Here is a 25435-nt window from a genome sequence, read left to right on the forward strand (position 1 = left end):
TGCAAGACTCAACAAAAGAACATCAAAGGGTGCTTCGCTCATCCTTTTATAAAACATCAATCTGATTCAACATTTTAAAGTCAAATTTGTAGTATAGTTACAGGGAACATTATATTTCTAGCTTGCACATTAGAAAGCACTGCTACTAGGTTGGGATTTTGTTTTCAGAATATGGATTAACAGGTAGGGACCAGTAGCATTTCAGACTCCAACACATCAAGAACAATTCAGAAAAAAAATCAGTTGGAAGAAAAGGGAGCAGGCAGTTGCTTGAGGGCTGGACAGTGATTGATGAAGAATCAGAAGCATGCTGCATGAACCTATTAAAAACTTTTAGATAAGAACATGACTGTATTTAAGTCCTGGAACAGGAGACATTCAAGTTCAAATCCATTTCTACCTCCTGAAAAAAAAGGAGAGCAAGGAACTTAATTTTGTTAACTCTAAGACAGGAGGAAATGTCTTTACTTGGTTTACATGGGCTTTTCATAATAGCTGAAAACCCACTCACACAGTTACGTAAATATTTAGCAATGTTACAAATTCACACATATTTAGACATTAATAATGAGTTCACTAGTTACATCACTGTTCTGCTGAACATCACATACAGCAGCTGACTGGGAGAATAGTATTTGCTAAATCTTACTATGCAGATCTTAGTGTGGAAAGGAAATATGACATCCGAGATGACTTTTCTTGTGTTGATCACATGATACTGAACATTTTTCATAGCATACCTTCTTCATTAAGTGTCAAAGCCAGTAGGTATTGCATTTCATTTTACCAATAAGGAAATCAGCTTTTCTGGGAGCTACCACACTTGACGATAGACTGCGGTAGGCAATGAAAGGAGGCAAACCACTTGGGCCCAGAGACAGTCCCAAGCAGGAGGAAGAGCGTGGAGAGGGAACGCAGAGCCAGGTTTGGCCGTGAAACCTGCATAATCAGGATATAATGCCCAACACTGAGGTAACCAATGGTACCAGGCAACATGGGATGTCAACAGCTGCAAATTAACACATCTGGATCCCTCTCTTGGAAGTAGCAGCGAACAGGGCTGTCCAGGACTCTGGCAGAGGCACAAGAGGCGTTGGGACCCTGCCTGAGCTGCTGTCCTGGGGCAGTCTGCTGCCCAAGGCAACGGTATACGTTACTTACGCCCAGTGGCATGACATTTTGACTAAGAAATGAGAACACTGCAGGTGCAAATGGCAGGTATCAAACGAGCGTGATAGATAACAGAACCAGATAACAGAAGCCTTCACGTAAAATTGTAGATAATAACCCATTCTCAGGTAGGTCTGTTTCTAATGAGGTCTTGCAGGGCCTGATTTTTAGCCCTGTGCTATACATCCTTTTGATGCACACACGTAGATATACACGTGTCTCTGTGTGTGTCTGTGTATAAACAGCGTAAACACTGCTTGCTTGCTTTCTGTATATATATTTACATACATATATACATACACACGTGGACAAATAACCTGGAAAAAAAACCCCAAAACTTTAAAACATCAGATGACCATAGATAACTGAAAGACAAATGGAATGGTAAAATGATGAAGAGAACAAACCACTGACACAGCATGACTGGGAAGAATAAGCACAAGCAAAGAATAAGCTTTATAATAAAAGTCCTACAATAAGAAATGGAGAACATATGCCAGAATAGAAGAGGAATCTCAATTATAAGGAGCAGTTACTCTTAAAGATTTGCAGGTTATAATATATAATCAAAGCATAAATAAATTGCCAGTACGATGTTAGGCACAAGGGACTCAGGCAGTCCTTGGATGTAGAAACAGGGGAACACTTAGCAGTATCTGAGAAGTTATATTATTTATTTTTCTGGTACCAGTGCAACTTCTATGAAAGCACCAATTCTCATTTCTATCGTAACATTTCATGAAATATACAGAAAAACTAGCAGGAGTTCAAAGGCAGCCACAGGGATGATTAAAGAACTGGCCAACATGACTTCCAGTGAAATTGTAGGAGGTCAATAATTTTTGTTTATCAGAGAGGTTGTTACAGATTATTTAGTCCCCAGTTGCACATATCTATGTTAAAGAAACTTGAAAAACAGACTCTGCGTGCTGCTGTAACAGAAAACAAAGACTGGCAACCACCAGATTACTTTGAAGCAGATATGAGACACAAATGTTTAGCTGTAAGAGTAATTAACCGAGGCAACACCTAAAAATAATTGCTCTTACTTCATCAAGCGTAAGGAATGCCTGCTTTAAAAAGGGATAAACATCTTGGATGCATCTGCGCAGCTTCTGAAGAACAGTGTCGCTGGAGAAAGCTTCATCTCCTCTAGCTGGATTTACTCTGCAAAAGGAAAAAAAGAGAGTCTTTTCAATGCTTTCATGTCTCACCCTCTTTTGCTCACTATGTTCTTCTCAGAGCAGGAAGAATAAATCACCTCATTAAGACTCAGGGTTTGATAGGATTCAAAATAAGAGTGTGCTTAGAGAAAGCATTGCCAAAAGATTTTTTAACTGAATTTAATCAAGGGTGACCATTGAGTGGATACGCTTCTGATTTCCAGTAAATATGTATACCAGAGGTTACTCACATAAAAAAGGTACTTCCTACTTATCTCTTTTTCTCATAGGAATTTTCTGCCTGTTTTCAAAGGTGCTCCCAGGATCCCGGAATTTTTCTAAAAATTGTTGCCAAGCAATTTTACCTGTGGCTTTCAGTCCAAATCTGGTTTTTAAAAAAGAAAACAATTTTAAAATATTTCCTTATAAAAACACTCTACGTTCCAAGAAGAATTTTGAATTAGAACATGACATCATCATTATAATGTCAATGTGTGCAACATTCATAATTAGAGTAAGCTTGCATAGCTTTTCTTTGTTACTAAATACGCAAACTGAGCCAACTTATTTTCTCAATTCCAAATGTCTAGCTGTGGAAGAACTAGATCCCAGGTGAGAATTCATCTAACCAAATATACACGCCTGCACCTGAGCGAGTCACTCTAAGTTCCCTTTATAGTCATTGGGGAGAGACAGACACTTTCAGGACAGGATTCATCTCATCCTAAAGTAGACATCTAAAACTGGTTAGATGAATCCTGCCCGTTGTTTCTCTCCAGTGACTATAAAATGGAGTCTAGGAGGAGCAGTTCAGGCATAGACATTCACATTGCAGATGTCTAGAATGAGATAGTATTTAATGCATCCCTTCTCATTATTTACACATAACAGTAGAGAAACTAATTAAGGGGAATAGTATGTTGTTTTTTAAAATGTTATGATGTTCACTATATCCAAATTTGAAAACTTAAAAAGTACTGGAAGTGTTAAACTATGTTAAAAATCCTGAGAAGTCACCTAGCATCATTTATTCTATGAATAATTACTTTGAAATCAATAAGGACCTAATCCCATGACCCCCCCCAAACCATTGGCATATTTCCCACTCAGTTTCAGCGGTACTGCAGAAAGCTCCAATGCTCATGGCTAAACGCACTCCTACTTCAGATGGTGCTTTGTAGGCAATTACATCCCTCACATATTACCAGAAATGTGCTGACTCGCTACTGTCATCATCTCAGAAAAGCCTTTGAAACTCCTAATGCTCCTTAAAATGGTGGCAGATGGTATTTAGAGCATTTGCTAATCCAGGATGCATAGGACAAACCTAAAACATTACCAAATGCAGTCAGAGGTATGCAAGACTTCCTGGATCTTTTACAAAAAAACCTCCAGGTTTTAGACTACCCGGCAGTTTCTCGAGCTCAGCCAACAACGCTAAAACCAAAAGCTACAAGAATCACAGCATTCAGGCTTTGGCTGGCTGCAACCTGACAGCACGGGGAATTTAATGGGAGGGGAGGGAACCCGACTTTTTACGGTGGTCCTGTCTGCGAGTAGCATGCACGTGCCATGGCTCAGTGGCTCAAGGGCTGAGCATCTCCCACCGCACAAGCAGGACAATTGCACCAGAGCCCAGAAGAGGGGCTGGGAAGGACCAAGCACCAAAGACTCAGGGTAAGTGAAGACAGAGGCAGTGCTGCTGTTCGGATTTCACCATGGGAGCCTTTTCGCTCCCTGCAGGGAGGGGCTTTGCCAACAATACTGTTGAGGGATGGGTTATTAAAAAAAAAAAAAAGCTGTGGGAAGGAGAGATATTTCATATCTGATTATTGTCTTGGATAAATGAATATGAAACAAACAGTATGAAATAACAGATGATCTTTAAAATTAAGGCCAAGATAACAACTGTTATTTTGAGCCCCCAGCTGAGATCCCTTCACACTCAAATGTCTATGGACTACTAAATCACTCAAATCACACTATAGAGAGCAATTCTGCACTGAAAGTGAGCAACCAGCCAAAGCTGCGTCAATCAGCGCAACAGACCTCTCCACTTCCACCTCCTTGCTCAGAAGCCCTACAATTGCCTCTCAGACTCTGGCAGTGACAATTGCCAAAATCCTGGGAGCTGCAGGGAACTTAGGAAGAAATAGCAATGCGGATGTGTGAATGTCTGGCGTTACTAGCTATGATTTGTGGTGCCATTGATCAGTCCACAAGGTGCAGTGGTTTTCCCCCTTTCTACAGATGGGTAATGGATGGTGGAAGTCTTCCAGTTCTGCCTGTGGCTGGCCAACAGCACTTTTCTCTTGCAGGTTTTATCATGGAAAGGGATGAACCAGGCCCTTGCAGCAGAGGAGGAGGAACTCCTCAGCATTAAGTTTCGTGGATCAAATTGAAGAAAGCCCTATTAGCCCTATTTAGGCAAAGCTAAGTCAGTGGGAATAAAAACTGAGGAAGGACTTTGGCTTTTTTGGTTTTATTTAAAAACTACTATAGTAGGCTAGCTAACTTATTAAAGTAATAAAAATAAATTCTGCATGGCTTTTTGGAAGTATGCTTATGGTTACGTCCAAGTACAACAGAGTATACTTCCAAAAGAATTGACCGGTTAGAGCTGTAACAACATGGATACCTGGTAACGTCATGTGGTACATCATCTCATAGAGATCCTTTACAAAATACTACCCAGTGAGAAATTTTTAACCATCAGTGCCTTAGCATCTGATACTTTTATGCAAATCATAAGTTAAAGGAAGGAAGCATGAGGGTAACACAAAAAGTTTAGAACTACCTCTGCTGCTGAAAGCTGTCCTTGTGTTTTTAACTAATATGTTCACCGAAGTCCTGGGCAAATGAGCACAATGATTTACCTCATATCACAAATAAAAGTCACAATTAGAAGTCCTGGCAGCCACCAGAAAAGAGTCTTGGAAGTTAGGCCCTCCATTGGCAAAGCCTTCATACTGGTCATGTATGATTTGCTCCCAACTGTCAAGAAGAATACCCTTCACTCACACCCCTCAACCTGTGAAGGGACACAGTCCACAGCAAAGCTCCAAAACACAACCAAAATATTTCTTACTTGGGAATGCTGAAATACTGTGACATTAATTCCTTCAGTTTATGCAACTTTATATATAATCTCAAGTTCACGATGTTTTACTTCCGAGTGAAAGAATTTTCAAGAGTAGAAGTGATGAAATTCAGGGAATTCAGGACTCAGATGAGTGATGTCCTTTGAACGAAGTACACCTCAATGGTCTGCCTCTGATGTATTTGAACTTGCTGCAGTGGGGACATATACTGAGAGATATGTGTGTGGGTAATCTGGTCCTAAACCAGTAAAGGATTAAATCCTAGCTGAAGTCTAAGGCAAAACTGCATCAACTTCAATGGGCCCTGAATTTTATATCAGGAGCCCATGAGATGTAAATATCTCAAACAACCATAAAATGCTGTCATGTATTACTTCTTATAAACAGCTCCCTGGCACATCTCATGTCATATTATTTAAATAGAATCTTAAAAACCTTGAAATCATGTCCCTTGCCCATCAATTACTATTACATTTATTATCAGCTACAATGAATTTACTTCATTATTAGAATTAGATGACTATGAGGAACTTTTGCTCTTGTTCCATTCACCTGGTGGATCTTTTGAATTACATTATCTGAGAAATATCACCTAAGAGATATGGCATACATAGGCTTGAACATTTCTGTTTACAGCATCATTAAAATGTCACTATATTTTTCAAATGCTAGAGAAAGCTCCAGTGGAAGAATACATGCAGAAATCTTTCCATTATGCAACTGCTCTTAAGAGCAAGATTTACTTTAAGATTTAAACTAGCAAGTGACATGAATTGAAAAAAAACTATAATAGCAATTTTTTTACAAAGTAATAGTTGATCATTGTTATATCACACTGTGAATGACTAGAAGCAAATCAGATTTATCTGCTGAATGCACAAAGCAATATGGTTACTGCAGATGACTCTCATACAGCACCTGCTGCTGTAAAATGTGTATCTGCACTGAGGTCTTTACAGCTAACTAGTGCATGTAAAGAAAAAAATAACCGATTATTTACATGGATGATTATATTCTTCCAACAATTTAAACAGATAAAATATAAATTGCGGAATCATTAAGCAGTAATGCATGATCTGGTTACTGACCTCCTCACGCGGTATGATTTGGATGCCTTGTCCTGTTGTTGAAAGCTTCAGTAATATTTGGAGTAAAAATGCTGTGTAAGAGTTAAGTTGTTCTTCCTTTCTCTTTGACTGGCCATATGCCCTTGGCACTGTTGCCAACAAGTATAAAGTATATTCTGGCAGTTTTCTTCTCACAGTTTTTGGTTTCTGAGTACAAAAGATTAATCATGAGAGATTCTGGTCTAGATTTAACCGAAAGCCACAAAAACATCCATTCTTGTGATATTTTGGCTTTAAAAAGGAAATATGAGTTTAGGAAGTTAGTTAGCATGAGCTAAAGTGATCACGTCCAGGAAATCATATTTTGGAAAATGTCCTGTGGCCTAAACTCTGCTGAGATCATTGAAGCTGGGCTGGAAAATGTTTTCTATCCATTTATCTTCTGTACACTATACTGCCCACAAGATGATTTGAGTTTTAGTCATAATACTACAAAGATGCCTGGTTAAAGTAAAATAGTACATTGACTTGAATCCAGTAGTTGGCATGATTTCTCAACCTTCACAGCAGTTTTAATAAAAATATTTACAATGTCAAAACCTAAGTTCAAAAAATTTTTGCCTCATTTTACTTTAAATTCAGATTTCCAGGTATGAATTTGCTTTACTATGCAGCACAGAAGTGTCCCTTCAGTTACCTTTTTCGGTGACTGACAATGAGCAGTACAGAGTGAAAGCTTTCAGCATTAGTTCATTCATTGACTTTAGTTTTGCTTCTTCCTTTCTTTTCCTTGCCAAACCAGCATATATAAAAGGACAGGCTTGCAGAGTCACACTATCACCATGCAAATATGGTGCCAACAGTTGTGAAGCTGCTCCTCCAGCAAATTCACACCATCCCATATCACTAGTCATTTGAATGCAAGACAACAACGCTCCCTTTAGGAAATTAAATACAAATTTGTGAGCAAATAGAAGTAAGAAAGCAGTAACTTAGAGCTTCTACTCCATTAAACTTATGTACCTTACTGCAAAAAGCTTGGTTTTATACCCACCTACATCAGCTTTTACATACTGTGCCATACATACTGCAATACAGGTACAAGTAAGATGAATTAATGATGGTAGTCACAAAAAGCAATAATAAAGTTATAAGGCAGCAGTGCTAAAAAATGTCCCCTAAGAAAATAACATGATTCTTACCTATTCATTAGCTCTTGAAAAGTTTCATTTGGCAAAGGAAATATAAAGCCATTTATGACTGACTTAAAGTAATCCAAAGACACAAATCCACTCTGACTGACATCAATTGCTCTGAAGGCTTTTTCAATGTCCTGATAGGCTGAACACAGCTGTAATGAATACAATTTATAGTGTTTTGTTCAGAAAAGTCAAGTTCATGAAGCTTTTAAAATAATAATGCATTTTTTACAAGACCTTTCCAAATATTCTTCTCTGTGAACTGATCAAATAGGTTACCCTGGCATGCTCTGACCGTCAGATGTTTAATTAATAAGCTCACTACAAAACAGTATTCCCAATCACACACTCTCAAATGACAAGTCAGACAAGTTTCTCAAATAATAACTCTGCCTCAAAATTCAGAGCTAAAAATACTTGGTGGATCAGCCTGCTTGATAACACCTGTCTTAACGTAACTTTAAAACCATCCACTGCATAACCTAGTATCAAGGTTTCCTTTATTAAAATGGGTCATTAGCACAATGAATACTGGAAGATGTTAGAAGACATGCAATAGTTAACATAGCTGTTGTATAAACACATCACTCATTTCTTTGCTTTTTTTTTTTTTTTTAATTCATGGGCTGTTGCAAAGGAGCTATGTGGATGTGTTTTTGCTTATGGGACTTGTAAAATGCCTGAAAGTTGACTTACTGCAGATTTTGATAAGGCTCATGAAACAATAGGAAGACTGGTTTGTTTTTCTGAAATGTTAGCTCACACTGGGTTGTTGAATACTGCCAGCATCCCCGAGGCTTTTCTCCCCCCGCCATTTTTTGACAAGTACCCCATCTGCTTCTAAGCTGATTATTGTTCATTCAAAACTGCCGAAAACACAGTGTAAAGATAATGTATAGAGAGACTTTGGAAAGCCCAAAATAAACATCAAGGACTGGGAAGGATTGTAAGGTGAGATGTACTGTGCTTCCAATCCAGGCCTTGAACTCCATATCAAAGATATACAAGATGAAAAAGGGTCAAGATGTTGAATGTCCCTGTAGCCTTGTTTGTCCCTCCTCCCCTGTCTTTTGAAGGCTGAGAAAGCACAGTTACAGGTCTGTGTAATTGAGTTTGTGGTAGAATATGCAGTCTTGGTGCACAGTATCAGCTTCCCTTTTCTTAGAGAGTCAGGATTTTCGTTACATGAAGGCACAAGAGCGAGTGTTGGAAAACTTTGTTTCTTTTCACCTTCCCATAAAGCAGGTGGAATACAGTTACGTTCCACCATCACACTCCCCAATCCTCTTCAGTTACTATCACATCTAAGGGCACGAGGAGAGGTCATTTGCCATGTCTATTCCAGCTCCACTCTCTATTCTAAGCTTGCCACCACATATCAAAAAAATGTGTTTCTGCAGCAGCACCTATCCACTTTATATATATATATAATTTATTTCATGCAGCTCAGAAAATAATTGTCAGACAACGATAACTAGTCATTACTCAGTGTAAGTCATTACTTACTTTGATCTGACAGAGCAATCTAGCAATTCTCATTAGGAAACACCTTAGCCATGAAGCTTCGATGCACTCTCATTTTGGTTTAGCCTAAGGAATTTGTAGTTCTAATACATACGTTTTTAAGGCTGTGAATCTAATAAGCAAGACTGGAATACACAAAATAAAACTGAACTGCTGCTTCTGCTATCTGGCTTTAAAAGCAAACAAGAAACCCTGTGCATGGAATTTGTTCATAAAAGAAGTTGGTATAATTAACTGGCCTCAAAGCTTGGCAATTTTCTTTTCTTGTGATGCCTGGCTCAGCTTCTCCACCTGTTGAAGTATTGCGAGGTATTAATGGCACTCCCGTACCTTTTCTCTAAATGCCCTCTTAGTGCTCTCCAGGCTGCACTCTGTCACAACGCATCCAGCTGGTGAAGGCTGTAGGAAAAGTTTTGCTGGTGAAGACTGTGGAAGAAGTTTTTTCTGGTTCTGTTCCTTCTATTTTCTGGAAGATTAGTGCTGTTAAGAAAACTGATTTAGCAAAGTCCACAGCTTTGTCAGCTTCAAAGAAATAAAGCCATCAAAAACTCTTAAAGGCTGTTTGGATAAATCTTTATGTACAAAAAGACTAAACCAAACCTAAAATACAAACTTTCTTGTGTTTTCCTGTATTTCAAACTTGACCAGTAGTTTAAAATTATGCTAACTAATCTGTGCATTTATTGTAGTAGTTTTTCATTTCATATTTCTTTTAAAATATAATTCACATAACTTACAAACTTAACAGGTATCTTTATTGCATTTAATATTAGAAGGTACTACTAGAAACTAACTCCCTCTCTTTGTCAGTATGTTTTCAGAATGATCCACTACCAAAAATATTTTTTCAGGAAATGGAAGACAATGTCCTTATAGGCCTTTGATAATAAGCATGCCTGTTGACCTCAAAAAGGCTCTTTTCTTTTCCATTTCCTTCACATAGCCCTGTCCACTGTCCCATCTTAGCTCCCACAGCCCTTGGAAGAGCTTCCAGCTACTGTAAGTCAAACAGCCCTCCTCAATGATTCCCCATCAAAAAAAACCAAACACCAAACCCAAACCAACTCTGTGGAATATTTATTACAGCTGGGCTGAGCAGCTCATTTTGTGATGGTGGTTTGCTGTATACTGCTCTACTTAATGCGCTGTTGGCATGTATACTCTTTGGGATAACGATTCTTCTATGGATGTGTTATACTTGATTCAGAGCATAGCAGCAAACCCTGTGATGGACAAGACACAGGCATTTTGAGAACCTTATGCACAAAGAGTATGTGCACCAAACTCTTTCAAAAGTTATTCCAGTGGGGCTACATAGGAAACAAAATGCTGCTCCATATGGAAAAGGATACTCATTTGCTTAGGGCATGCTCTCCCCTCTTCCCTTTGCCTGCTCAGTGGCCTGCTGAGCGTGGGTTTGCCTTCCTGTTTAAAGCTATACTTTTTATTACTTAAACTTTTAAAAATTATTTGTGTGAATGCTCAATTCCATTTAGAACTGCCCTATTTCAATTTAGTTACGACTGACTACTAATAGTTATTAAACAAATAGCACTCAGTTTTGCACTTCAGAAATGCACCAGAGGTTCCCACTAATTTATCTGGATGATTTTAAAATCTATTTTTAGACCAACGTTGATCGGTAATTTTTTTATATCTACTTTACATGGACAAGGCTCCACTTCTCAAAGTGGGTGGGTGAAAGAGATGGAACTGAGAATCGGAGGGCGGGAGGTGAATGCAAGACACTGTCAGTCCAGCAGGGCTGCAGGAACCACAAGCAAGGTCTCCAAATGACTGAGGCATTCTATGGTAGAATGAGTGGGGAGGTTGTGTCCCAGGCTCCATTAACTAGATGGGTTAATTACGAGGGTTAATCATGCACAATGCTAGGTACAGCATGTACTAGGAAGGAGGGGGAGCCTTAATTCGTAGGATTATTTCTCCACAATTTCAGTACCCCATACAGGAAAAAAAACCTCTATTTTTGGTAGTTATATTTACTTCTAGTAATGGTTTCAAAACAATCTTTGATAGTACTGCACAAACTTACAAACCTCTATATAGACACACCATGGCTGTGTAAAATGGTGAGAAGAAAAGTATTATTAAAATACTAGATGTTCTGACTTCATGATTTCAAAAGAGTTCAGCTTCTTCTGATCCTACTAAAGCCAGTGTGAACTGTTGGTATTCAGGGCTTTTGAACGTCAGGCCATATATTCAAAATTGGTTCAAAAATAATTCCTACCACCCAAGGGAAGACTTTTTGTCAGGAACAGGATAATCATAATTCAGGCTTCTGGAGTGCTGGCTTCTCTTTTCTAGACCAGGATAGATTTTTTTTTTTTTTTTTTTAATTCTAGAATTGTCTTCATGAAGTGCTAAATTTTGAGTAGTAGAAATGAAAAGACAATGTTTGAAGCTAATGCTCTTTAGCCTGCAAAGTACAGGTAAGTCTTTACTGGCTTTCTTCAGCAAAGGTAAGTTTAAATGCTTCTTTTTAAATAAAAATAAATGAAAAAATAATGAGCAGTTAAACTCACTCTTATGAAAAATCCTATTGCCAAAATATCATATGTGTACATATGTGATGGAGAAAATACCTTGTTAAATACACAAAATTAAATTTCAAGATATGCAAGCAGATTTACGTTATTTTAAAATGTCCTGGAAGGGCCTTTCTCACTATCTTCTTAAACTCACATCTCCATAGATCCTCACGTTCACATTACAGGTAAATCTGGCAGATTTTTGCTGTATAACCTCTCAAGCACAACCTTTTTTATCCACTTACAGGGCTAAATCTCTTCACTGCCTCCATTCATCCAACAACTGAATTACTGAAACACACTTTTTATGTCTTTGAGGAAAACAACCATATCCTGCTCTTATCAATGACTCTTCCTTCCCTAGACAACAAACAGAAGCTAATGCCTTCATTTTAAGGGTCTCCACGGCCCCCGTCCTCCATGCAATTACCTTTCACTCAGGAACGACCCCTTGTGCCACCTTGGACTGTCTGGTTCTTGCAATTTCAAACAAATACATATTTTTATCTACTCTTATGGTGACCTTTATATCTGAGAGGACCCGCCTATACACATTCACAAACTGACTTAATTACTGACCATCAATCCTCCTTAACCATCCTTCTTTGAGTTGATGCCTACAAAGACATTCCCAACACTCCAATAAGTTAAGTTGCTGCTATGCTTGAAACTACTCCTGTCAGGCTGACAAAAAATGTCTTACTGTCACCTTGACCTCCCCAAGCTGTCCAAGTTCACCATTTTGTCACTGTCTTAGCGTGTAAGTTCTTTGTTACAAAGATTACCTGCAAAATTCAGTATGATTGAATACTGGATGAAAACTGAGGTTCCCAAGTGCTACAAGATTCCAAGCTGTAGTAACAAATCCTTTATCTGGAGTTTATGAGCTTGTAATGGTGATTTTATTTTTTGGCCCATGTAATGTCATCCTTTGATTTTAAAGGCAGTTTTCACACACAGTTGGTAGAATTTCCCAGGCCAGAGGAACCTGGCTTTGTTTTCCTCCCTGTCCTAGTTGTGTCTGCTGAGAATCAGAGGCTACCAATGTCCTACAAAATTGCAAACCAGATCCATCAAGACCAACAGAAATACTTCTATTGATATAACTGGAAAGAGGAAAAGTACCCAAGTTTCCACTCCTTTTCTGAGCACATACCTGGAACTTCGTTTTCTGTGCTTTTTTCTTTAGCTGTGTCTGTACTTATGCCAAAATTCTCTAGAAATTCTTTATAATCCATCACATTAGAATCTCTAGCACAGTAACAGTTCTACAGCCTAGAGAAAAAGCCATTTTTTAGACAACACAGCTATTCTAGATCATACTTGTAGTGAATTGAAGAAATAGGAAATTTATGAAATCTTTAGAAACACAATATGTAAACAATTGTGAAAAACACATAAGCAGCGAATTACTTTTTTCTACCTTCCCACTACATTTTTCTCCGGTCTCTTTCCTCTACCCAAGATTGTCTATAGTATACGAGTTGTCTGCCTAATATTTAAATCCTACATACAGTGCCATTTTCTTGGCCATCTACATGAACATGAATTTGAATATATCTGCACAAGGATATTTCTCTTCTAATAATACGTTATGATAATCTTAAACAAATTCCAGTTTAACTTATAAGTCATACCCAAACTCTGTAGCAAGTTGTCTGAATTTTATAGCAGGCTGGAAAATTTGCAGCAGCTTCATCTGAATTAAACAGGAACCTCACCTTGCAGTTAGGATTCATTTCCACATGGTATTAACTTCTACAGCTTGGAAATTAATCTTTGATTACAAGCATTTATTTTCTAGATATTCTCCCTGATTGACAGTAAAGTTGTTAATACTGTATACACTTGCCATCCTCAGATTGCATCCAAATGCTTGGAAAAAATGAGCATTTTTCACCTTTCAGAACAACAGTTTGTTAGAGAATCCAGGACCGGTTTATCACAAGTCACTGTGGGATTTATCTCCAATCCCCTTCAGAAAACCGTGCTGTGACTCATGCTCATGTTTTATCTTCCTAATCATGAAACCTAGAAAGATGTAGTTTTTAAAATGAAAATTAAAATTCTGTTGCATAAAGAGGATCCATAAAGTCTAAAGCTAAAATGGTACCATTAGAACATCTTGTGTATGCCAGGCAACTAAGTTTCTCTCAACTTCCTTTGCATTTAGCCCCATAATTAGTCTCTAAATACAACAAAACTTGTGCTTGATTAAAGCATGTCTGACAAGAATGCATCTAGTTAGTCCTTACAAATTTGTTCCAAGGACTCAGAAGAATTGATTGCCTTATTTTTTCATTTAAATTTGTCTATCTAGTGAAGCTACTACACCATATAATGTAGTCACCTCTTAAACTCCTTTTTCAAAGGCTAAACAGATTGTCTGCTAACAATAAGCTCTAAAGCATCCATGCCATCCCTTGAATCACGATTGTGGCTTTTTTTTCTTTTTTTCCTACAGTTTTCCAACATCCTGGGAATGATAGTACCTCATGTGAAGCTGTGTTCTGTTTTTGACTTTGACAGTATATGAAAATAAAAGTCCTATTTCTGCTCAGAACTTTTTCCAGACGTGTTTGTAACATTAACCCTGTCAGACAGCCACATAGTAGAAGCCAAGATCTTACAAAAAAAAGACAAATACCACCCATTTATAACCCACCACTTGCATTAACATGGGGGTGAGAGAGGGGCAAATTCAACTTGCGATTTATGGGACCATGTAGGTGACAAAGAGAAGAGAACCTAGTTAGCCATTCTGCAAATTCCATTTGGAACAAGAAGAGAGCTGCACTGTAACATACCCTGTTCTCCTCTCTATTCTTCGGGTTGTATGGCAAAGTGTGAAGGAGCGATTAACTGCTAAGATCGTCGTAATTCCACCACTTCTGTGGTCTAGTGAAAGACAGGAATTCCCGATCGCAATATTAAATTTACTTAATAAACTTGGGAAGCCATTGACTTGCCTCTTGCCTTGATTTCCCATTTGTAAAAATTGAATTATAATCCTGCCCAACCCATGGGGCTATCCTGGTTATCACAATAAACCATACACCTGTGGTATATGCATAATTCATGGAGGACTTCACTTCTTTCCCCCAGCAATTCTCCCACATCCTATTTCCCCTCAAGCCTTCTCTTTGTGTCTTACTAGAGGGCGAGGATTATCTGTGAATTTATTTTCAAGGAAATTTTAAAGGGATTAAGATTATGTTAGCTGCGAGTTGTACATATGGAAATACAGAATGAATATACAGACAGTACTCTGACATATGTGAAGCGCAGTAGAAACATACATAATAAAATGGATAGATTTGGTTCCACTTTGAACAAACTTTTCATGCATACATTAAAAATAAAAGGAATACTTCAAAAACATTTGTGTGATTGGATTATTTGGGGATTGACAGTTCTATTTTATGAAAACACCGTGAGAAAAATCAGGTTAATAGTAAATCTCAGCATCAGTCATGATACTTTGGCACATTTTCAGAGTGTCTGAAATTCTCCCATGTTTACAGCTCAGTTTTTGAACTATGAAAAAAACCCCAGCCTACAACAAAAAACAGATACATGCACAAATTACCATGGCCTTACTACAGAACAGGAACACTCTTCAGTCATTATCCTACATTAGTGACAGTTTTCAGCAACCCATGGGGTACTCTGTTTTCTGTCACATGAAAACACTTGCATTCCTTCCCCTAGGAACTTTCTACTGTTACTCTTGGGCAATTTCTGCTGTTTTGAACAAAATGGCTTATTATGGATCTGCATATATCAAGGCTGGAAAGTCAATCCCATTTAATAAACAAATAGAAATACAGAACTAATTACTGGTTCAAAACTGTGCTTCTGCCTGCTGTTCTTTACACTCCAGCTTCTTACGCAGGATCCCATGAATAGGCAAGGATCACCATTGTGCTTTGCACACTGTTAACCGCATGCTCACGGAAGGGGCAGGATACAATCTGGATATGTAATGAATGGAGATTGAGTTGATCTTTGCAGCAGCCATTAAAATTGGGCCAGACCCTGTTTTCTTTATAAAAAAATCAATAGGAGACTTGCTATTGCCTTCATCTGGGCATATGAAGAGAACACAAATTACATAGCATCATTCTTGATTCATCTATGTTAATATGCCTTAAAAAAACAAATTATTGGTCCTAATCATCACAATGATTAGTTTGCTTTCATAAATTTATTGTCCAAGGAACGTATTCCCAAAGACTAGCTTTAAACACTGGCAGCAGTCTCTTCTACCCTTCTTGATGGAGAGAAGGAGGAAAACAAGTACTACCACAGGGTGATTCAGAAATCCTAAATTATAGTCCTCATCTGCTTGCTCTCTGGATATGCTAATATCTTTTCACTTACTAGAAAGGGCAACAAGCCTCAGGTATTTTAAGTTAGCCTTTGGATTGCCTTGCCCTTCCTGTCATTTAATGATTTCCCTATTTATGTCTGTGACTTCCCTATCTATATTCAGATTATAATCTGAAAAAAAAAATTCCAGTAAGTGCTTACGTTCTATACCTGCTTAAATTTGATCACTGTTTCCTCTCTACACCCAGGATGGAAGGACTGGATTGAAACCAGTTGAAAACAATGAAAATATGTTCATTACATTCAAGGGGCTCTGGATCCGATCCTCTCTAAAGCCCTGTTCTTGCAAACACACAGTCTTTCAGAGCACACAGATCCCAACTACATTAACTTTACCACTAGTTTTGGCTCTGATAGGCTGAAGCATCCCATCTTGTGCAGCCATAATATTCTTGAATCAGTGCCATGAATATAGCTGGACTACCCAGATCCACAATGGAAAATCTTTGCACAAGTTTTGCTTAAAAGCTAGAAGACTAGCACATATCTTAGTGCTGATAAGACTATTACAGGAACAAGTCTATAAGATCTTATGGATCTTATAAGAAAGATGGGGACAGACTTTTTAGCAGGGCCTGTAGCAATAGGACAAGGGGTAATGGTTTTAAATTAAAGGAGGGTAGACTCAGACTAGCTATAAGAAATTTTTTTACGATGAGGGGGGTGAAACACTGGAGCAGGTTGCCTGGAGAGGTGGTAGATGCCCCATCTCTGGAAACACTCAAGGTCAGGTTGGACGGGGCTCTGAGCAACCTGATCTAGTTGAAGGTGTCCCTGCTCATTGCAGGGGGGGTTGAACGAGATGACCTTTAAAGGTTCCTTCCAACCCAAACCATTCTATGATTCTAAGCACAAGAAAGCTAAGTATTATTCTAGACATTTTAAAGTCTGGGTTTACTTTTAATTTCAGTATATCTTCCTTAAGCAACACTTCATCTGAAATTATTTTTTAGTTTGTAATTTCCAAAAAACTGAAGCTGACAATGCACGTTTAATAAGCATAGAAATGGGTTCTGGTTTCCTAAGTATCAAAATATGCTAATTATAAGTAGAACTATTCATTATTTTCCTGCTTTCTATTTTTACACACATACAAATACCTCCTAATTGTTAAAATTGAAAAACAAACAAATGTACCCATTATACTTTTTATGAATCCAGCCCACTGTTCAAGGAAAAGAAATCATTCTTTACACAAAGATTTGCTCTGAAATTGCTGCCAAAGAAAATAACCTTGAGTTATTTGCTGCATAACTGCCACATGAGTACATTAAAGGTGCCTAGGGACAGCTTCGTCTTGAGCATGTGACTTTTAAGAAAAAGCTTTTAAGTTCAATATTTAAAAATTGCTGCCATATCCCTTTTCTTTCTCTGATTTTTAAATTAAATCCAGTTATCGCATATAGGAAGAAGTCAGATAGATGGCTTTTGTTTCTATGTTTTCAGTCATTTATCTAACAATGAAGGTTTGTATTGCCTGGCTGCAATGAATTCAGGATGTCATTGGGTTGTTAAGGAAATAGGTATATATGTATTTCATGGGTGGTTTTTCCCACAAAACTGGAGAATGTAGCCCTGGTATGAAATCTAAATAACTTTCCTGACCATTAGGACTAGATGATCAAGACTGCCCAACTGTGAAAACCTAAAAGCTGAAGTCCTGGGATCTGGTCTTAAGGAGAGTTATATTTTTCACATAATCAAGTAAATCTTTAGATGGGAGGTCCATCCAAAAAGGGTTTACTTCTTCCTAGAAGAGACTGGGTTTCAGAACTGTTAGCCTTCTGGCTTTTTTTCCCAAAAATTTTTAATATCCTTTTGGTGAGGTAATACAATTGCTCTGTCTCTCTGGAGTTGGGCTGGCCTATCTGAAAGAAATGCTATGAGCACAAACAGGGCTCTCTGGCAGAGTTTGTGCATCCAAGACACATCTCTGATGAAATGAGTATTTTCCCCTGACTACATAGTAAGTGTCCCCAGCCCAAAAGATCTGTCTGGGCAGTGCCTTATGTCAGGATCTTGACAGAAAAAGCCCTGTTAATAATTACAGGACTGGTCCAAAGTCCATTAAAGTTAATTGAGAGTCTCGACACTGTGTCCCAGAACAACCATAACAGGACTATGGGAAAAAAATATTTGTTAATCAATCCAAGGCAAATATTCAGCAGGCTCTGGCTTGAATCACAAACAGCTGCAGAGTCCAAAAGCAGAAATCAATTCAGGAGACCACACTGTGAAGAGACAGCAGAAAGAAAAGTGGCAGCAAAACTTGGTCCAAAGAACAATATTGGGTGGTTGGTTGTTTTTCAAGATCAATGCAGAGAGAAGCATTTTAAGTGGATTATATTATATTGTAATTCAAAACTAGAAACCTGAAGGACAGCAGGAGCCCAGGCCCTATCAAATAAGATGCATTTTCTCTAAAAGTCACAGCTGCAGGTCCATGCTATGAAAGATATACTGTCCAGAGAAATGTGATAGACAGTCATATCAAAGAAACGTAGCCTAGCGGCTAAACATTGAGCACCCAATGCCCTAGAACGTCCCTGGACCCACAGCTTTGAAGCAAAGGCTCTTTAGATATGTAGAAATCTCACCAGGAACCTCAAAAAGAGAAGAAAATATCTTTCTGATGAAACCAACATTTTAGGCTGCTGGGTTTGGAATACAACACTCCAATCTTTTGCCCAAGGAAGGGAGCTGAGTGGGAATAAAGGGGGGTAGATATATCTAAACAGTCTAAAAAGACTGTTAGCATTTACTTCGCCTGCCTGCTTATCTGCCCTTGACATGTTAAAAAAAAACACCTAAGAAGCCAAGGGACTATTGATTTTTGTCAAGGAATTTGATGGATGGTGATTTTGAGAACCTAAACATTCCATGGGAGACCCATTTTAGTTAAATTTTTTGCTATTCACTTTGGATTTTTCCAGTTTCTCAGCCATTATCGCTACTGTCAGCAGTGCAGATTTTTGGAGCAGTCAAGTGACTTGATAAGGTTCCCAACGTGCAAAAAAAAGTATTGCGCTTGCCCAGTTTATCAGGAATTCGGAGGGAAGCATGGACATACTTGAAATAGCAAGGACATATAGACTCAAATTTCTTGGGTTGCCCATGCCTCCCCAACCACCTACGATATAGACAAAATAAACCCAGTCATTATGACCCAAGTCATTCACATGGACAACATTATTTTAGGGCATGATGACTACAGGATGTGTAGCTTTTGTACATTAATATATGTGCAGACAGAGGAGCAGAGTATACTCGTTTGTTTTATGTTGTCCTTGAGATTTAACTGGATCAGTGCAAAATTACCAGCACAGAAGTGAATTTGGCCCATGATTTTAACCACACTTTCAAAAGAAAAACATTTGGTTCCTTTGACTAGAGCATTAATATCCCTCCTTAAATGTATTATTAACATTAATTATCTTGCAACTTGTGCTTTGAGAAGAGAATACACTTTCAGTTGCTTTAAGGTTCATCCATAAAAAGAAATTCAGGTATAATTTGGGTATATTTAAACATTCTCAAATTTAATAGGCTTCTTCAAAAGTTGTTTGTGTGATATTCCATCAGTAAGAAAATAAAATAAATGTTACATTTAATCTCTGTATTATTTCTGATATTCTGTTGTTTCATACAGAGGTGACTTGTAACCCTTCCTTTTATTTGTTAAGCTTCAGAAGCTTTTCTGATAAAATTTCATCATTTTAGAGCTTTAAACCCCCCAAACAAAAATTTGTGTTCTTTTTTATTATTCAGCACTTATGAGATGTAGTAACATTTTTTATAGATTTATTACCTTTCAGATTGCAATGCCAAACACAAGGTTTATTGTCAAATAAAGTATCGTTTTGGTTTTTTGATTGCCTGCTTTAGAAGAGTATTGCTTCTGTTCTATAATTGCCTGTACCAAATTATTTAATTGGGTTTGTTGATATCTAATTCTGGAAAGTATCCCAACTAGAAAAAAAATACACAAAATGAAATAGCGTAGCCAGGCAATATGAACTGACAAAAATTATTTTGGAAGATGTTCACAATGAAAAAAATATCCAAATAAAAAATCCAAACAAAAATCCTCAAGCTATAAAGTACCATCCTAATTTGCTTCATTTTCTTTTAAGTCCCTGTCCAGCAAAGAATATCTCCAGTGGTATTTCCTGATGGATTTCATAGACTCCAAAATCCACAGAAAGTCATTCAAAATCAGAAGACACTAAGCATTCTTTGGAAACAGAGCATGTAACATCAGATTCATGTTGGTTTAAGGCAGTTTGTAGCTGATCTCCCTGCATGTCATTGGCATCAATTCACAGGCATAGTCATCACTTGATCTCTTTCAATATTTCCATCACGGTGCCTTATAAGCACAATTTCACAGCAGCCTGTTGGCAAGGATACTAAGCAAGTATTCCACGTGCTCTTTGGGAACGCACTCTCCTACATCATTCTTCCTGCCGGTCCTGCTGCCGTCAAAGCTCCGGCTACTTCCCATCCCCACGTCCCTGCTCTGAGAGAGCAGGCTCTGCTACAGCTTCTGTCAGGACAAACTAGCAGGGGCGCTGGATCCATCATACCTGAAGCACATATGGACTCCCAATATTAATACTTAGCCATTGCTCTGCCATTGACGAATGGAGCAATCTAGTTTCCAAACGCTACACAAATATTAATCAAGGCTCACATCATACCTCTGAGGTAAGTAAGCGTTTTTCCCTCACGTAGCTGTGCAAACCACAGCCCTAAAAGGGTAAGTGTTTCTTCTGAGGCTGCTGGTGAACCAACTGCCTGGCCTAGATGACTGGGTCACTGAATCAAGCTGCTCCTTGCTTTCTGGGTTCACCTTACTTGGGGGCAGCCTCTGAGTTTCCATTTCACCATATCACTTCGCATGAAAAGCACGCTAAGGGGAGAGGAAGCAGACCATAGCACCCACGATACAACATTTCCCTGTTCACTGCCTCAAGCCGCACAGGATGTGAAGATGCGCCACGGTACCATTTTATTTCAAACAGCAGCGTTCTTGTGCCCCATGGTCAAAAAACCAGTCACATTCAAACTACCTGCAGGAATTCAGCAGAAGCACAAAACAGCTGATCGGAGCTTTTGTCTTTCCCAAAGGCAAGATTCCACTAGTCATCTGGCTATCAGGATCTTTCTTCCAGTGAGAGGCAACAGCTCTTGGCTTTCTCCACTCGCTGGTCTCAGCAGGAGTGGGAAGACACCTTCTCATTCAGAAGCCAACAATTTCAATTCAGCTGTGAAAGGGAGGTGTTCCTGCCTCCTGTAGATAAGTCCTGCACACACACGTTGTCCTCTTGATACATTGGTTCTGCTGAATAATATTTCAAAAATGTCTTATGTATACCCTATGTCAGCCAAAGGAACTGAAGGGGACAAGCAAAAGGCTGTCCTAACACCTCTTGTAAGCAGAGTAAGGAAATCCTTTCCTCTCTCCACTACTTCTTCCTCTGGAAAAGCCTCTGGGGTTCTCAGTATCTCTTCTATTCAGCTTTCAGATTGGAGCAGGCACCAGCATCTCCATTCAGATTCCTCAGCCCTGTCCTGGTTTGAGACCAGGAACATCCACCCCCAATGTCACTCCGTGAGACTGCAGGCAAGAGCAGTCCCACATTGTCCCTCTAGTATCTTAACCCCCATCCCAAAAATCAAGCTGATTGGGATGAATTCTGATGCAGGACTCATCCCTTTGGAATGAATTACCAACATATTTATCCTTGCCTACTACTGCATGCATTTAGTCAGAGAAAGGCTGAAGGCTGCAACTTGCATACAGAAGATAAAGTGGCAAATCAGCCTGCTGCAAGCAGCCCCCAGCCACTGTCATTCAGAACATCATATTATTAGTCTCACAGAAAAATCACAGCCGTTTCTTTACTTACTTTTCAAATTCTGAGTCCTTCATCCTAAAACAGGCAATCTCAAGAACTTGCCTTAATGTGTGCCTCTGTGTCCACCCTGCACAGCTGTAGTTAAAAAGTCTGCAGCACCTGATAATGTTTTTCACATTCTTTGCAATCTACAAATTACAGGTGATTTCAATGAACAAGAAACCAATACTGACACAACTGACACAAATGCAAGCACTGGAAAGCTTTGCTAAGGTATAATACAAAATGCCATTTTATACCTATTTTGATAATACAGGACAACCTTCCCTGGCACAGTAGAAAATTTTACAATAACGCTCCATGAGAAATGAATATTTTGCATTTACTCAAGTCTAAGGCAATTTCCTCTTCAAATGGCACTAGTAAACTTCAAAACTCTTTTAGGCAAAGCAATGAATTTCAGATACGATTCATGTATTTTAAACAGTAGGCAGAGGATGATCTTCCTTCAATGACTGAAACCCAGAGATTTGCTGGAAACCAAATATCAAAGATCAAGGCAGGTATACATTTCGTAAGTATCAGTGAACTCCAGAATATCAGTGAATTATTTGTTCTACATATACCAAAGCATTCTTTTTTTCCCCCCTTCACTTCAAAAATTACCAAAATCAAGAAGATTTAGGGGTTGAAAGAAAATGTATACATGGGACAAACTGACAGATATGTTAACATTCTAGCAATTGCAACTGTCTTCTCCAAGTCTGTTAAAAGTCTCAGCAACCTGGAACTTAAAGTAAGCTTACAAACTGAAAACTGACAATAAAAGTAGTATTGACAGCTTCCATGCTTACTCTGTTCTGTGTTGAATTGTTCAGCTTACAAGAATAAAGCTTTGTTTAAAAATATCACTCTTTTTCACTGTTATTTCTGAAAATGCAACTGGGGAGCTGAGTCAGGCTGTGTTCTTTCTGGCTCACATAATAGCAGCAATAATAAAGATTCTGCCACTGCTCCTTACTCACTCATTCGAATGCAGCTGCCTGAGACAGAATTAAGTCCAGCTCAGCTGCATATGCTCTGTAGCGCTACCAGGAGTAAGGAGGAGAAAAGTCCTTGGAGGGAATCCTGATGATAGTGAAGTCAGTACTTCAGTGGAACCAAGATTTCATATCTTGTATGTTTTCACCAAGACAGTCGAGATTCCAAGTCCAGTACTCCCACTGCAGAGCATTTATGCAGAATGAATAGGCCTATTTGCGGCTATAACCATCCACTGATGTAAGCAAAGGTTGCCCAAAGTAAGTAGCTATGAATCAGGCAGATTTGACTACTCCTTGGCAACTCCGCCTGGCAAAAAAGGGTGGAAGAGGATGAAGCTTTTTATCTGGCTAAAGACATGAAGAAGGAAAACCAGTTTTTATTCACTAAAAAAAAAAGTGTTTTCCTATAGTGATAGATATATAAAACAACAAAGAAAATTCAAATTCAAAGAAAGGATTAGACTTCACCAGAGCAGGCTAGGATTTCTCTTCCTTGCCATGATCAGCAAAACATTTCCATCACAACTCCAAGCTTTTCATGGAGAAAGAAACGCAGCAATCTTGATTCATTTCTGCCTGTGATCAGATTGAACTGAAAAGTATTATTTAATGAGTGAAGCACAGGTTTGGATACTGTGGTGCCTGGCACTGGTGGTACATTTTTCTGCCAGCTTGATATGACCATTTGTCCGTACAGGTTAGATAAGCTATGTACCAACCAGTTTATGCTACCAGAATCTTTCAGCAAAGACACTAGAAGCAATGTTCCTGTTTGTTCCCTGGAGTATTAGTGCTATCACCGCACTTTTAGCAACCACAGGACCTTGCCATAGTGTCTTTGGCATAACGCGCTCTGTTGTCACTGACACATGCCAGCTGGCTGCTGCTCCCCACCCCAGCAGTGACTGCATTTCAGCAGCATTTATGCATGTAAAGCACTTGGGGATCCCTTGGGAAGAAGGAAGACAATGACTATTTTAAATATTTTCTTATACTTCAGAAGCACAAAGGATATCCATTGAAAACACATCCTCTACAGGCATCGCAACAGGAGGAACTTCCAGACCCTCCCTTACACAGACTGCAGCTTACTGTGAGAAAATTTCATGCCACAAATCACTGAAGTTCATTTTGCTACCCACCCAAGTATTGCCAATCACTGTTTATCGAGGCATTTTTCTCAGCGATTGTGTGTCCCATGGATCTGGGCTTGTAAGGTGCCACCTGCGTCATGCGTTGCTTCCCTCTCCCAGCCTTTATGGAACTTGCTTGGTGGCTCAGGGTATTTGGCAAGGGTGGGAAGGAGATCTGGAAAGGGGCTTTCATGCATTCCCGTTACCCCAAAGTCCTGAATTCTGCCTACAATAACATACACCTTCTTTCTGATGTTGAATGAGTCTGAAAGAGGTTTTAGGGAATCCCTGAGACAAGCAGGCCCCTAGCATTATAGTTAGAAGAATTGTGCTTTGCGGAGGGGGCAGCTGGCTGGATGGGGAGGAGGAGAAGTTGTGCACAGATGCACTACGATGGCTTGCCTACCTAGGGGGATATGCATGGAGGAGACTGGGACAGACCCAGTGTTTCTTCTGCAGGAACAAAAGCTGCTTGCCCTTGACATGAGTATCAGAAGAAATATCTGTGTTCAAACTTGTGGTTGCTGCCCCTCATTAAAGCCGTACAGTCACCCTAATAAACAACATATGGGAAATCTGGGGTTATTATTTGCCAAGAAAGCAAAAATAGCAAAATTTTAATGGCAGCATTAAGAAATATGCTGCAAGGAATAAGTTGGGGACAGAGTGGTAAAACATGCTGCCTTCTTCCATTTTTGTGAAAATGTGTCAAAAATGCATAAATTAGTAAAGAAAAACCCGTACTATAACACCTGGCACTCTCTCTGGCAAAAGGACTAGAGCTCAGATATGCTTTCAAGGCAAACCCTGCAACACAGGACAGCTTGGAAGCTTACCACCCCTCTAACCGTCCCTGAAAGGACCGTGCATCGGATCCACGGTCTCCAAAACACCCTTCTCGAGAGTGGAGGAGGTGCACGTGAGGCAAGGGCTCCAGGGCAGGAAAAGGAAAACCCTCGGTCCCTCTGCTTCCAGCCTGTCTCGGACAGCCTGACAGCAGTCCGTAGCAGTCTCTCTGCCTGACGGTCCCTTCCCTTCGGCCAGCACACCCACGCAGAGATGTACACTTCCATTTCTTGCCCTTCATGGCACCCTGCTGTCCAGGCACCGGGGGAAGGAGGGGGATGATGGGGAAGCTATTAGAGGTATGGTTATATACCTTATCGGCAAATGGAATATTTCAGTCTGCAAAGATCTAGCATATTACACACAGAGAGATACACGCATCAG

The 25435-nt window shown here is 39.1% G+C and overlaps 1 protein-coding gene across 1 annotated transcript in view; it reads right to left on the reverse strand.

Moving 5' to 3' along the window:
* The window catches only part of EFCAB6 (EF-hand calcium binding domain 6), a 114554-nt gene that overhangs the window by 72304 nt on the left and 16815 nt on the right, over positions 1–25435 (reverse strand). Inside the window, 4 exon segments of the mRNA XM_052789829.1 lie at positions 804–939; positions 2220–2337; positions 7704–7852; positions 9555–9650. Of these exon segments, the coding sequence (XP_052645789.1) occupies positions 804–939; positions 2220–2337; positions 7704–7852; positions 9555–9650 (499 nt within the window).

The sequence above is a fragment of the Harpia harpyja genome, chromosome 6 (genome assembly GCF_026419915.1).
Source record: "Harpia harpyja isolate bHarHar1 chromosome 6, bHarHar1 primary haplotype, whole genome shotgun sequence".
Lineage (NCBI taxonomy): Eukaryota > Metazoa > Chordata > Aves > Accipitriformes > Accipitridae > Harpia > Harpia harpyja.